General features: G+C 44.4%; 1 protein-coding gene across 1 annotated transcript in view; it reads left to right on the forward strand.

The window, feature by feature from the left end:
- Window positions 1-7,926, forward strand: part of GBX1 (gastrulation brain homeobox 1) — a 100,063-nt gene extending 92,137 nt beyond the window's left edge. Inside the window, exon 2 of the mRNA XM_056553740.1 lies at window positions 5,324-7,926. Coding sequence (XP_056409715.1) covers window positions 5,324-5,835 — 512 coding nt within the window. The 3' untranslated portion in view covers window positions 5,836-7,926. The remainder of the gene's footprint in view (window positions 1-5,323) is intronic.
- The last annotated feature ends 7,108 nt before the right edge of the window (window positions 7,927-15,034 follow it).

The following is a 15,034-nucleotide window of genomic DNA, read 5'->3' on the forward strand; positions in this document are numbered from 1 at the left end:
GTGCGCAGTTCTTCCAAGGCGGGTCCCTGGAGTTGTCCCAGAAGTAGTTGTACCTGTTGATGAGGGGGAAGTGCATAAAATGAAAAGAGGCTGTAGAATTTCTCTTTAAAGTCTCTTAGTGTAAAAGGGTAACCATTATAGGTGGGAAGTACAGGATTCCCCAAAAAGACAGGTGCAGCAACTGGGGCTCCCAACACATAGGGAGAGACTGAGGGTGGACTGGTTGGGTCCTGTTCTGCCGGTGTTGGAGGTCTTGCCGGCATCATAGGCAGGGCACACCCTTGGGAGGTCGAGAGTGCTGGTGAGGGCGGCAATATTCTTCTAGCTGAGGGTGGAAACCCTGTTGGCTGGGCCGCTAGAGCATCACTGTTCTGGTGGGGACTGTGGGACTGCAGGTTCCGACATTTTCGCATTGGTTGTCCTGGCCCTTTAAATAGACCTAGGATTCCTGGGTCCCAGGGAAATGCGCAATTGTTCTTAAATCTGGAACTTGAGAGCGTAGATTTCAAACTTGAGAGCGGTGACCTGAAACTCAACAGCTTTTAATTGAAATTTGAGTGCGTTGATCGGCAGCTGGAGCGATTCTACGCAGGACTTCAATTCGGTGATCTGATGTCTCAGAGTCCCGTACTGCTCTGGTTCTTCGCAGCTTCTAGCCCGTTGGCGCACTCTGCGCCTTTTTCCGCGCTGGGCTGTCTCTCTTTGCTGGTTTCTGGCCTTAGGCTCCGACAACATGGCCGCCGCGGCACCGAGGGCTTCGGTGGGCGGGGTCTCTGGATCACGTGCGCTGATATGTCCCGCGCTGACTTGTAACTCTGCAGTACTGTTCACCTCCCCCCTTACTTTACATGTGCACTTCCTCCACACAGCACCATGCGTGCAACCCCTTACTCCGGAGTATAAGTCACAGTACATAAATAAAGTTCACTCCTTAGGGGGGAGGACACTTTCACTAGTGGCAATGGTAGGCACACACCCGAATCCTGTTCGTGCAATGCCAAAAAGGCTTTGTGGTACCCCTTGGGGGGTGTATGGTAGGGATGATATGATGTTGGTATATGAGGGGTTAATATTAACCCAGTCACTCGTGAAGCCAGGGTGAGGGCTGGTATGCTGAATCTATGTTCCGGCCTATCGCCGCCCTTCCCAGAAGCGATAAGTGCAATGAAATGACTGAAGGTCCACAAGTAGATTTAACTTGAATAACTTTACTGCAGTGCTTGCAATATCCAATACGTAGTAACAGTCTCATATAACAGTTCTTAGGTTGCTTAGCGACTGGCAGAAGTTGCGGACCTTGAATGAAACTTATAGTCTCTGAATTTAGGGAATGATGTGCAGATCCGTCCTGATTTAGGGGAAATATTGAGTCCGGTGATACTGCAGAGTGCTTAGGGGATGACACACTCTATAATTTAGATCATTCAGCCGTTCCCCGCAGGGCTCAGGCCTAACTCACTGCGATTACTGTGATATAGGTCCTCTCATCAAGAGCCAGAAGAAAGAGAGCGATAAGATGGCCGCCACTCCCTTATATGGGCAGGGGGCGTGGCGATTTTGATTGGTCCGAACGTCTGCCACTCACTTTACATGGTATCATGGGATTGCTTACATCACAGGATCTATATACTTTGCAAAACCCAAAATGAGGCTAGAGATACCAAAGTGAGGCCTGGAACGCATCCAGAACGAGGCTTGGAACGCATCACATGACCCCAAGGCCTTGCGACACCATGGAAACCAGTAATTAACCATTTATATACAGATATAATACTATTTATGTTATTCTATGGATAAATTAGGAATATATACACTATAATAGAGGCGACTAGGGGCGGACTGACTAACAGATATTACTAAGTCCTAGGGACTCTGGCTACGGGGACCCATAGATAAATAAGTACCGAATGAAATGCGGTACTGGGACACCACACAAGTATTAACAGTAAAAAAAATAAAAAATCTAATATTTCAATTAAACTTCCTGAATTTAAAGTCCCTTCAATTTTAAGTCCTCTCACTTTTATACTTACTCACTTGTATACGTCACACTCTTGTATACAGACACACAATCACTAGCTCAGACAACCGCTAGATATACTTGGTTTTATAGTTACCAAACAGCACCTCTCTCTTCACAGTCCGGAAGTGAATGCAAGGGTAGAGGATGTAGAAGACCGGCAGGCTTGGCGCGTGGTGTTTTGTCCCAGGCACAGACTGAACAGGAACTAACCAAGTCTGTGACATCCCGTTTCAGAGTGGGCCACCAATATTGTCGGGATATTAGTTGCAAGGATTTACGGATAACGGCATGACCAGCCAACAGAGAGGAATGACCCAATTTCAAGATTCGGAGTCTCAGAAGAGGAGATACATAAGTCATCCCTGGGGACAGATGCTTAATACTTGGTGGTGCTGTAGAAATAAGAAGATCAGGAGGAACAATATGTTGAAGATGTGATTCCAGGTCTTGTACTTCAGAAGATCTTGATAGAGCGTCAGCCCGAAGATTCTTCTCTGCTGGACAGAAATGAATAAAAAAGTTAAACCTGGAGAGGTACACTTTTCAAGTTTTGCATAGAGTTGGTTGTCTCGGAGACGCTGTAAAACTTGACAGAGATGGAGATGATGAGTGTGGAGATTGGGCGAATAAATGAGAATGTCATCCAAATAGACAATGACACAGGAGTAGAGAAGGTCCCGAAAAATATCATTGACAAACTCCTGGAAGACTGCTGGAGCATTACAAGTCCGAATGGCACTCAAAATGTCCGTCACTAGTAATAAACACAGTCTTCCACTCGTCCCCTTCTCTTATACGAATCAAATTATAGGCACCACGGAGATCCAGTTCGGAGAAAATCCTGGCACCTCGCAGCCGATCAAAGAACTCCGAGATTAAAGGAAGGGGATGACGATTTTTTACTGTAATTTTATTCAGTCCTCGGTAGTCCTTTTTTTTTTTTTCCACGAAGAAGAACCCGACTCTGGCAGGAGAAGATGATTTCCTGATTGGGATTATAATCCCTTCTGAAGATTATCCTGGATGTAAATTGACATGGCCTGGGTTTCAGGAACTGACAAGGGATAGATTCGGCCCCTGGGAGGTGTGGTGCCAGGCAGTAAATCAATGGGACAATTGTAAGGACGATGTGGAGGCAAGACTTCAGCTTGCTTTTCACTGAAGACATCAGCAAAGTCCTGGAGGAATGAAGGTAAACCTGGCAGAGGACTAGATGAAGATTTCAACTTGGTCACACGTATATGTATACAGTGGTAGTTGCAGTACGGGCCCCAGCGAAGAACTTCTCCAGTTTTCCAATCAAGCTGCGGAGCATGGAGTTGTAACCACGACATGCCAAGCAATAGAGGTGAAGTACAATGTAGGAGAACGTAGAAAGAAAAGTCCTCCCTATGGGAGATTCCGACTTGCATAGATAATGGCGGATAGCTGGTTAAGCTGCCGTGCTTGCTGGGCCAACTGCTGTGACTGAAGTGCCACGATAGAAGCAAGATCCGTGTTTTCAGGCAGAGGAACCCCAGTGAGATCCATGGCCGGAATTGGATGTGGATCCTCTACCTGTGTGGCTGATGACTCGGACCGTATCGGGGAGTGGAGTCTAAGGTGCCGCTGGTCTTCACCAGAGCCCTGCCGCAAGGATGGGCTTGCAGGATGGGCTTGCTGCGGCAGGCGACACCCAGGTTGCTACCCCCGACACGGCTCGACCACACAGGTAACTGGGCAAGGCGAGGTACCGAAGGGGGAGGCTGTAGCGTAGTCAACATAGCAGAAGGTCAAGGTAGGTTGCAAAGGTTTGTAGGGAAAAAACATAGCAGGAAGGTCTAGCTACACGGGTATGATAAAACAGGCAATAGGGAATACTTTCTCAGGCAATAGACTGAAGATCTGGCAGGGGTGTGTGGGCGGTGCAACAACTTATAATGTGCTGTCAGGTGCTTTTACTAATTATGGGGGTACTCTCCCTTTGAATTTCAAAGCTCCGGCGCGTGCCCTAAGGGACGGGGACACGCATGCCGGAGCTGAGAGAGTGAGAGAGCTGCAGGAGCGGGACTAGGTGAGTGACGGGCCGGGATTCGCATGCGGGTGTATCCCGCAATGCGAATCCTGGCCCCGCCAGTGGTTGGGGACACTGCGCTCACAGCCGGAGCTTGTGGCCGGAGCGCAGTGTATAACAAATGTTAGCATTCAGCATGGCTTTACTCGTATTCTCAGCCACTGGCATGACTCGCTTCTTAGTACTAATTTCCAGTATAGCTCCCCATTCTCTTTCCTGGTCCACATCCTGGCTCCCCATCTCATACCTAGTCCTCTGCATGTTTCCCCATCACCAGCATTGCTTCACCATCATAAGTGTTCCTGAGTAGCACAGTTCTCTCATTCCTAGTCCTAGTATGGTTCACCAGCTCTTTCCACCTTCTCAGAATGGCTCGCATCATAGTCAGCCATGTTGGTTGTGGATTAGGAATATCTCATTTCTAGACCCTGGCATAGTCCCAGTCTCATTGCATGTCACCAGCATGGCTCAGTATTTTATTCTTAGTTCTCACCATGGCTCCCTCTCATCGTGTTTGAGCATGTCTTGGAACTTTACATCTTCTAATCTGGTCAATTTATAATATACAAAGCTTTTGTGTAAAATCCGTCTCTTAGGGAACCCTCTACAAGCATCTGCCCAGAATGTTCTGAATTTCTGACTCCATAGACAGCAATGGCCCAGGAAGTGGTTGTCTGCTGTTATAATCCATCCATGTGGACATTGTTAGACATCAGAGTTGTGTTTGGCTGGTGTTACTGGACTATGATTCCTGATCCTCTTCTGACCCCTATGGGGATGAGCTGTTTCAGTCCTTTTTGCCATTATATGAGAAATCCCACAAGGTTAGCAGTGAAATCCTGGCTCTGGCTAATCTCAGATCGCTGGATTTGTCCATGTTATGTGGATTTACATGAAGACCCAGAAAACTGATGACTGGATTTTATGCTGCGTTCGTGTCACAAGTCTATTATCCATACAGGAAAGCTCCAATGGTGGCACAGCTGCGGGCTCTAATAAAAGTCTAGCCAAGAAGATCAGCGCTGAGCCAAGGAGCCCATATATCGGTGACAAATCAGATATTCTCTAGTGTAGGACAATCTGAAATGACAGACCAAAAAGAAAATCTATTAGAGGATAAGCAATATGAGAATGAGGAACGAGGTCTAGACATTAGCTTCAGAAATTTTCCAAAATCTCACGCCTGTAGTTTTCTTAAGAATTTTCTTGTGCTTTGTTGTATTCACCAGTTGTGTCTGTTTTTACAGGAGACTCCAAGCTATACAGCTCAGATGAAGAGAAAATGGGAGGAAAAGCCTCTGAGCCGGGCTGCAGTGACCATGAAGAAGAGGAGACCTCTGGAGAAAGCTGCGATGAGAACCTTCCAGATCAGGGGCACAGCCCATCGCGGGGCAGGGTTAAGGGGAAGAACGCCTCTCAGGACCCAGGTAGAGATGGAGCAGGGACTCCTGGAAAAAGCCGAAGACGCAGGACAGCGTTCACCAGCGAGCAACTCTTGGAACTTGAAAAAGAATTTCACTGTAAGAAATACCTTTCCCTCACGGAGAGGTCGCAGATCGCTCACACTCTTAAACTCAGTGAAGTGCAGGTGAAAATCTGGTTCCAGAATCGCAGAGCAAAATGGAAACGCATTAAAGCTGGGAATGTCAGCAGCCGAGCAGGGGAGCCTGTCCGTAACCCAAAAATTGTGGTACCGATCCCTGTGCATGTCAACCGCTTTACTGTCAGGACCCAACAGATGGATGGTGCTCGGCCATAAAGCTGAAAAATGACTCAATTTAGAGAGGTGGAAAGTATTGCAATAATTATGTAATGCAACAGAATCCCTAATTGTTAACTCATGAATGACCTGAAACAAGGACAATGGTATTGGCGTTAGGGTTACCCCTTACCATTATCATCATCAGGATAAATATCCAGCACCTTATGACCAACTAGAAAACTGATGTAAAATACAATCGGTGGTAATATTTACGTGTATCAATAATCACAGTTTTCTATATGAGGTTCTCTGGCACTGCCTGTCTGAACTGGAGCGACTGACTGGAATGGGGCATTTGTCTGGACTGGTGGGATCGTGTGGACTGGGGCAACTGACTGGATTGGGTTGACTCTGGTCTGGGGCCACTGACTGGGGCGATTGTCTGGACTGGTGGGATTGTCTGCATTGGGGCGACTGTCTGGTGCGATTGTTTGGACTGGTAGGATTGTCTGGACTGGGGGGGACTGAATGGACTAGTGAGATTGTTTGCACTGGTGGGATCGTCTGGACTGGGGTGAATGACTGGACTAGTGAGATTGTTTAGTCTGGTGGGATTGTTTGGACTGGGGGTACAGTTTGGACTGGGGCGATTGTCTGGACATGGGAGATCATCTGGACTGGGGGTACTGTCTGGTCTTGGGCGATTGTTTGGACTGGTGGGATTGTTTGGACTGGGGGGACTGACTGGACTCGGGCGAATGTTTGGACTGGTGGGATCATTTGGACTGGGGCGAGTGAGTGTAGGTTCTTAACTTTGAAGGACGCCTGGACAAAAACCACAGCTTTACTCGTAGCTAAACAAATGGCGCCTTTTGCACAAGTTGTACTTTAAAGGGTTTAATAAACATCATTTTTTAGTTCTTTAAGATGCTGGATATTTGATCTTTGTCACATTATTCTCCTTACGTGGCCACCAGGCCATCCACGTATCACTGGATATATGAGGATACAGACGCACAAGGAGCACAAACCAACCTGCCTCGTCGAGACAGGAGCAGTCAAGTAATCCCCCGTGGTGGCCCGGGTGGGGGGAGGAAAACCTCAAATCTGTTCTATTCCTTGCACTAATTTTTTTCTGCATATTCACAGATCTTCGTTTTGTTGCACATTCCCCACAATGATACCATGTCCACCAGTAGTGTCCACCAGTATGTGTGTGATTATAGGACAACTCAAAGGTGACTTAAAGGAGTCAATGGTATTACACAAATAAAGGCCATACTTGCTGCACTGACACGGTTTGACTAGAATGACTCCATTTTGTCTTTCCTTCAGGCTGACCATTGAACATTTGACTTGTTAACTGGCCCACAATGAATGCACATGAATATCTTCTGGCGTAACAGGTCACTTCTCTGGTAGTTAGTGTTAGGAAAGAGGCAGGAAGACTTTGTATAGAAAATGATATTGGCATAAAGCTTCATAAGTAAGAGATCCTCGGGGGGATTTAGGAAAACCAACGTAAAGGAAGAGTGGTGCAGTAACCAATAGCAACCAATCAGATCGCTTGTTTTATGTTTAAGAGGCCTCTTTAAATAAATCAGATTGGTTGCTATGGGCAACTGCACACCTCCCCCTCTACACAAGTATTTATAAATCTCCCCCCACAGATAGAGGGGCTTGTTGGGAAAGTTCAAAAAGGTTTGGGCATAAAGCGTATGCAGTCCTGCTGTCTGACCATGCCTGGAATCTGGGAGGAAGCTGCCAGGAACATCAGTGCCTTCAAACGCTTGGACAAGTTTTCTCTATTCTCGACTATAGAAAGAAGCTGTGATGTCAGGGTACTGCTGTTTCCTTCCATACATGAAACTATGGGGATATTGAGCAGTAACAAAGTGATGGTCATTCTCTGACTGGTCCTTGACTTGATCTCACCAGGTCTGTAGAACAAAACTGCTTCTCTGCTATGAATACGTAAGATCAGTGGGACCTGAAGACTATCGGGGACATTTATCATCGTTGCTTTCTTGCTGCGTTGCTGCGTTGAGTTCTGTAGGCATTTTTTTTCTTGCTTTTGCTGATGACACATTTATTATACTATCATGGAGGGTTGATAAATTTGGCTTACATAAGCAAAAACAAATAAATCATTTTTGAATACCATTTTTTAGCATACATAAGCAAAAAACAATAAACGACTTCAGAACACAAATTAGCAGCTTTGAAAAAAAAATGTGTGATATATATGTTGTTTTTTTTTTTTTTTTACATTTTTTACCTCTTTTTTTCCCCTAAATGTACTAACTCATTTTTTTTCTTCTCATTTCAGATCTGTGTATCTTGTGGATTACTTTAGATTAAGGGGAGTACAGTGATCAGCATTTTTTTGGTTTAATGTTAATAAAATGGTTAATGAGGACTTTTGGGGGAGTGTTTTTTTTTATTACATTTTTTTAAAAATGTGTTGTTTTTTATTTATTTACTTGACAGGCTTAGTAGTGGAAGCTGTATTATAGATAGAGCCCATTACTAAGCTGAGGCTTAGAGTTAGCCCTCAAAACAGCTAGCGCTAACCCCTAATTATTACCCCGGTACCCACCGCCACAGGGGTGTCGGGAAGAGCCGGTACCAACAGGCTCAGAGCGTCAAATATGGCACTCCTGGGCCTAGGTGGTAACAGGCTGGTGATATTTAGGCTGGGCAGGGCCAGTAACAATGGTCGCCTACCCTGGTAACATCAGGCTCCTGCTGCTTGGTTGGTATTTGGCTAAAAATAGGGGGAATCTTATCTTTTTGCATAAATAATTATATATATATATATATATATATATATATATATATAAATAAAACAACACAAAGGGTTCCCCCTATTTATAATTTCAGCCATATACTAACCAAACAACAACAGCCTGACGTTACCAGGGTGGGCAACCATTGTTACTGGCCCTCCCCAGCCTAAATAACGCCAGCCTGTTACCGCCTAGGCCCAGGAGCACCATATTTGACGCTCCAGGCTTGTTGATACCGGCTTTTCCCAGCACCCCTGTGGCAGTGGGTACTGCGGTAATAATTGGGGGTTAGCGCTAGCTGTTTTTGGGGGGCTAACACTAAACCCAGGCTTAGTAATGGATGCCGTCTATTAGACAGCTTCCAATACTAAGCCTGTCAAATAAATTAAAAAAAACACAACATGTTTCCCAAAAATTTATCCCAAAAAACACTCCCCCACAAGCCCTCGTTAACCATTTTATTAACATTAAACAGATAAAAAAAATTTAAATAAAAAAAACGCTGATCATTGACGCAGTCCACTGAATCTGAAGTATTCCACAGGATACATGGATCTGAAATGAGAAAAAAAAAAAGAAAAGAAAAATAGGTTAATACATTTAGTCACCCGTCTGCGCATGACTACAACTCCCAGCATGGCCTTACAATAAGGATATGCTGGGAGTTGTAGGGGGGCGGGTGACAAGCCTGTCGCCCGCCCCCTGCCGCACAACTACAACTCCCAGCATGCCCTTACAATAAGGATATGCTGGGAGTTGTAGGGGGGCGAGTGACAAGCCTGTCGCCCGCCCCCTGCCGCACAACTACAACTCCCAGCATATCCTTATTGTAAGGGCATGCTGGGAGTTGTAAGGGGGGGTGACAAGCCTGTCACCTGCTGCACAACTACAACTCCCAGCATGTCCTTACATTAAGGACATGCTGGGAGTTTTAAGGGGGGTTGACAATCTCCCACACCACCTGACTACAATTCCCAGCATGCCCTTACTGTAAGGACATGCTGGGAGTTGTAGTTATGCGGCAGGGGGCAGGTATCAAGCTTGACACCCGCCCCCACAACTCTCTCAGCATGCCCTTACTGTAAGGACATGCTGGGAGTTGTAGTCATGTGGTGCGGGAGATTGTCCTCCCTACAACTCCCAGCATGTCCTTACTGTCAGGACATTCTGGGAGTTGTAGTCGTGCCAGCCAGGGAAGCGGGTGGTAATGCGCTCCGCTCCCTGGCTGCAGTGATCAGAGAATCACTGTAATTTCATATTTCCCGCCGGGTCACGTGACATGGTACCTGGCGGGAAATTTGAAATTACACTAAACTCTGCTGCGCTGTGGTAAGGAGCCCGGCCTGACATAATTCTGCAGCCGCCCGGGCAGGGAGATGTGTAGGTGCCGTCCCTGCCATCTCTCGGCGTGTACCGCAGGGGCAGGGACGGCACCTACACATCTCCCTGCCCGGCTGTGGGAGTCCCGGGCGGCTGCAGAATTATGTCAGGCCGGGCTCCTTACCAGGCACTGCGGAGATAATAGTTGACAGAGCCCGGGCAGCTGAAGTGAGGCTAGTCCGGGCTCCTTACCATGGTGCCGCAGGATATATGAGGAGCCCGGGCAGCTGAAGTGAGGCTAGTCCGGGCTCCTTACCAGGCACTGCGGAGATAATAGTTGACAGAGCCCGGGCAGCTGAAGTGAGGCTAGTCCGGGCTCCTTACCATGGTGCCGCAGGATATATGAGGAGCCCGGGCAGCTGAAGTGAGGCTAGTCCGGGCTCCTTACCACTGTGCCGCAGGATATATGAGGAGCCCGGGCAGCTGAAGTGAGGCTAGTCCGGGCTCCTTACCACTGTGCCGCAGGTTATAAGAGGAGCCCGGGCAGCTGAAGTGAGGCTAGTCCGGGCTCCTTACCACGGTGCCGCAGGATATATGAGGAGCCCGGGCAGCTGAAGTGAGGATAGTCCGGGCTCCTTACCACTGTGCCGCAGGATATATGAGGAGCCCGGGCAGCTGAAGTGAGGCTAGTCCGGGCTCCTTACCACGGTGCCGCAGGATATATGAGGAGCCCGGGCAGCTTTTAACATCTAGCGGAGCTTTTTGTCACTAATGTAATATCAAATTTCCCGCCGGGTCCTGTGATCGGCTGCTCGGTCCTGGCAAATCACGGGACCCAGCGAGAAATATGAAATTACAGTAGGGAAATAGAAACTCTGCGGCGCCGAGGTATGTTACATGAGCCCGGCTGACATCACTCTGCAGCCGCCCGGGTCCTCTGATTCTATCCCCGCTACCCTAATATAATGAGGGGGACACTGCTGTACATACCCCCACCCCCCCCTTGTCTTCCACCCGCGCCGCACATTGTCCGCCCGCTACAATACTACAACTCCCAGCATGCCCTCGCTGTATGGACATGCTGGGAGTTGTAGTCTTGCAACAGCTAGCAGACAGATGGGAGATGTGCGGCGCAGGCGGGTGGGAGACAAGGGGGGGGGAGGGGTTAGAATCAGACAGATGGGAGATGTGCGGCGCAGGCGGGTGGGAGACAAGGGGGGGGGAGGGGTTAGAATCAGACAGATGGGAGATGTGCGGCGCAGGCGGGTGGGAGACAGGGGGGGGGGAGGGGTTAGAATCAGACAGATGGGAGATGTGCGGCGCAGGCGGGTGGGAGACAAGGGGGGGGGAGGGGTTAGAATCAGATAGATGGGAGATGTGCGGTGCAGGCGGGTGGGAGACAAGGGGGGGGAGGGGTTAGAATCAGACAGATGGGAGATGTGCGGCGCAGGCGGGTGGGAGACAAGGGGGGGGGAGGGGTTAGAATCAGACAGATGGGAGATGTGCGGCGCAGGCGGGTGGGAGACAAGGGGGGGAGGGGTTAGAATCAGACAGAGCGGGGCGGCTGCACAGTGATGCCAGCCCGGGCTCCTTTGTACAGTTGTAATATATTTCCCGCTGGAGCTGTGATCTCGGCTGCGCGCGGGAAATAAAAAATTTGCTCTCAGAAGCCGTTCTGTGCGCCGGCTCCGGGCTGACTTACATTTACACAGTTTTTGAGGGCTTGCAACTTTTTGTGCGACTTTCGCACTTGATAAATCCCTGACCACTGCCAAGTAACAAATATAATTGACTTTCGTACGCTCTTTTGTAGCTTTTTGCTTACAGCCAAAAGTCGCACAAAAAATTGCTTAAGTGCTAATGCGACTTTTGTAAGCAAATAAAAAAAGCTCTAAATCCCTTGATAAATGCCCCCATGTCCGGACCACGTAACCCCCGTCTGGCCCCTGTAAGTAAAATGACAAATCCTGTGAAGCAGACGTGGAGAACAAGCTTCTGCCTCCTACTCACAAGGGTCCAGTATCCAGAAAAACCATCAGACATATTGGGGAATTCCCATCTTCTGACATTAATTGAGTTTTATCTACAAAAGAACCAATAAGGCGACAAGGAAAATAAGGAGCCATCGCGCGCGAATCCTTTACAAGCAGTCTAGGCATTCCTTCTGGTGTTATATACAGTCATATAGGGGTTATATACAGTCATATAGGTGTTATATACAGCCATATAGGTTTAATATACAGCCATATAGGTGTAATATACAGTCATATAGGTGTTATATACAGTCATATAGGTGTAATATACAGTCATATAGGTGTTATATACAGTCATATAGGTGTTATATACAGTCATATAGGTGTTATATACAGCCATATAGGTTTAATATACAGCCATATAGGTGTAATATACAGTCATATAGGTGTAATATACAGTGATATAGGTGTTATATACAGTCATATAGGTGTTATATACAGTCATATAGGTGTAATATACAGTCATATAGGTGTTATATACAGTCATATAGGTGTTATATACAGTCATATAGGTGTTATATACAGCCATATAGGTTTAATATACAGCCATATAGGTGTAATATACAGTCATATAGGTGTAATATACAGTCATATAGGTGTAATATACAGTCATATAGGTGTTATATACAGTCATATAGGTGTTATATACAGTGATATAGGTGTAATATACAGTGATATAGGTGTTATATACAGTCATATAGGTGTTATACACAGTCATATAGGTGTAATATACAGTCATATAGGTGTTATATACAGTCATATAGGTGTTATATACAGTCATATAGGTGTTATATACAGCCATATAGGTTTAATATACAGCCATATAGGTGTAATATACAGTCATATAGGTGTAATATACAGTCATATAGGTGTAATATACAGTCATATAGGTGTTATATACAGCCATATAGGTGTAATATACAGTCATATAGGTGTTATATACAGCCATATAGGTTTAATATACAGCCATATAGGTGTAATATACAGTCATATAGGTGTTATATACAGTCATATAGGTGTAATATACAGTCATATAGGTGTTATATACAGTCATATAGGTGTTATATACAGTCATATAGGTGTTATATACAGCCATATAGGTTTAATATACAGCCATATAGGTGTAATATACAGTCATATAGGTGTAATATACAGTGATATAGGTGTTATATACAGTCATATAGGTGTTATATACAGTCATATAGGTGTAATATACAGTCATATAGGTGTTATATACAGTCATATAGGTGTTATATACAGTCATATAGGTGTTATATACAGCCATATAGGTTTAATATACAGCCATATAGGTGTAATATACAGTCATATAGGTGTAATATACAGTCATATAGGTGTAATATACAGTCATATAGGTGTTATATACAGTCATATAGGTGTTATATACAGTGATATAGGTGTAATATACAGTGATATAGGTGTTATATACAGTCATATAGGTGTTATACACAGTCATATAGGTGTAATATACAGTCATATAGGTGTTATATACAGTCATATAGGTGTTATATACAGTCATATAGGTGTTATATACAGCCATATAGGTTTAATATACAGCCATATAGGTGTAATATACAGTCATATAGGTGTAATATACAGTCATATAGGTGTAATATACAGTCATATAGGTGTTATATACAGTCATATAGGTGTTATATACAGTGATATAGGTGTAATATACAGTGATATAGGTGTTATATACAGTCATATAGGTGTTATACACAGTCATATAGGTGTAATATACAGTCATATAGGTGTTATATACAGTCATATAGGTGTTATATACAGTCATATAGGTGTAATATACAGTCATATAGGTGTAATATACAGTCATATAGGTGTTATATACAGTCGTCACCTTCATATACAATCATATAGGTGTTATATACAGCCATATAGGTGTAATATACAGTCATATAGGTGTAATATACAGTCATATAGGGGTTATATACAGTCAGATAGGTGTAATATACGGTCATATAGGTGTAATATACAGTCATATAGGTGTTATATACAGTCATATAGGTGTAATATACAGTCATACAGGTGTAATATACAGTAATATAGGTGTTATATACAGTCATATAGGTGTAATATACAGTCATATAGGTGTTATATACAGTCATATAGGTGTAATATACAGTCATATAGGTGTTATATACAGTCATATAGGTGTAATATACAGTCATATAGGTGTAATATACAGTCGTCACCTTCATATACAGTCATATAGGTGTTATATACAGTCATATAGGTGTAAGATACAGTCATATAGGTGTAATATACAGTCATATAGGTGTTATATACAGTCATATAGGTGTTATATACAGTCATATAGGTGTAATATACAGTCATATAGGGGTTATATACAGTCATATAGGTGTCATACACAGTCATATAGGTGTTATATACAGTCATATAGGTGTAATATACAGTCATATAGGTGTAAGATACAGTCATATAGGTGTAATATACAGTCATATAGGTGTTATATACAGTCATATAGGTGTTATATACAGTCATATAGGTGTAATATACAGTCATATAGGTGTTATATACAGCCATATAGGTGTAATATACAGTCATATAGGTGTTATATACAGCCATATAGGTGTAATATACAGTCATATAGGTGTTATATACAGTCATATAGGTGTTATATACAGTCATATAGGTGTAATATACAGTCATATAGGTGTTATATACAGTCATATAGGTGTTATATACAGTCATATAGGTGTAATATATAGTCATATAGGTGTTATATACAGTCATATAGGTGTAATATACAGTCATATAGGTGTAATATACAGTCATATAGGTGTTATATACAGTCGTCACCTTCATATACAATCATATAGGTGTTATATACAGTCATATAGGTGTAATATACAGTCATATAGGTGTAATATACAGTCATATAGGTGTTATATACAGTCATATAGGTGTTATATACAGTCATATAGGTGTAATATATAGTCATATAGGTGTTATATACAGTCATATAGGTGTAATATACAGTCATATAGGTGTAATATACAGTCATATAGGTGTTATATACAGTCGTCACCTTCATATACAATCATATAGGTGTTA

Source organism: Hyla sarda, unplaced genomic scaffold (genome assembly GCF_029499605.1).
Source record: "Hyla sarda isolate aHylSar1 unplaced genomic scaffold, aHylSar1.hap1 scaffold_377, whole genome shotgun sequence".
Lineage (NCBI taxonomy): Eukaryota > Metazoa > Chordata > Amphibia > Anura > Hylidae > Hyla > Hyla sarda.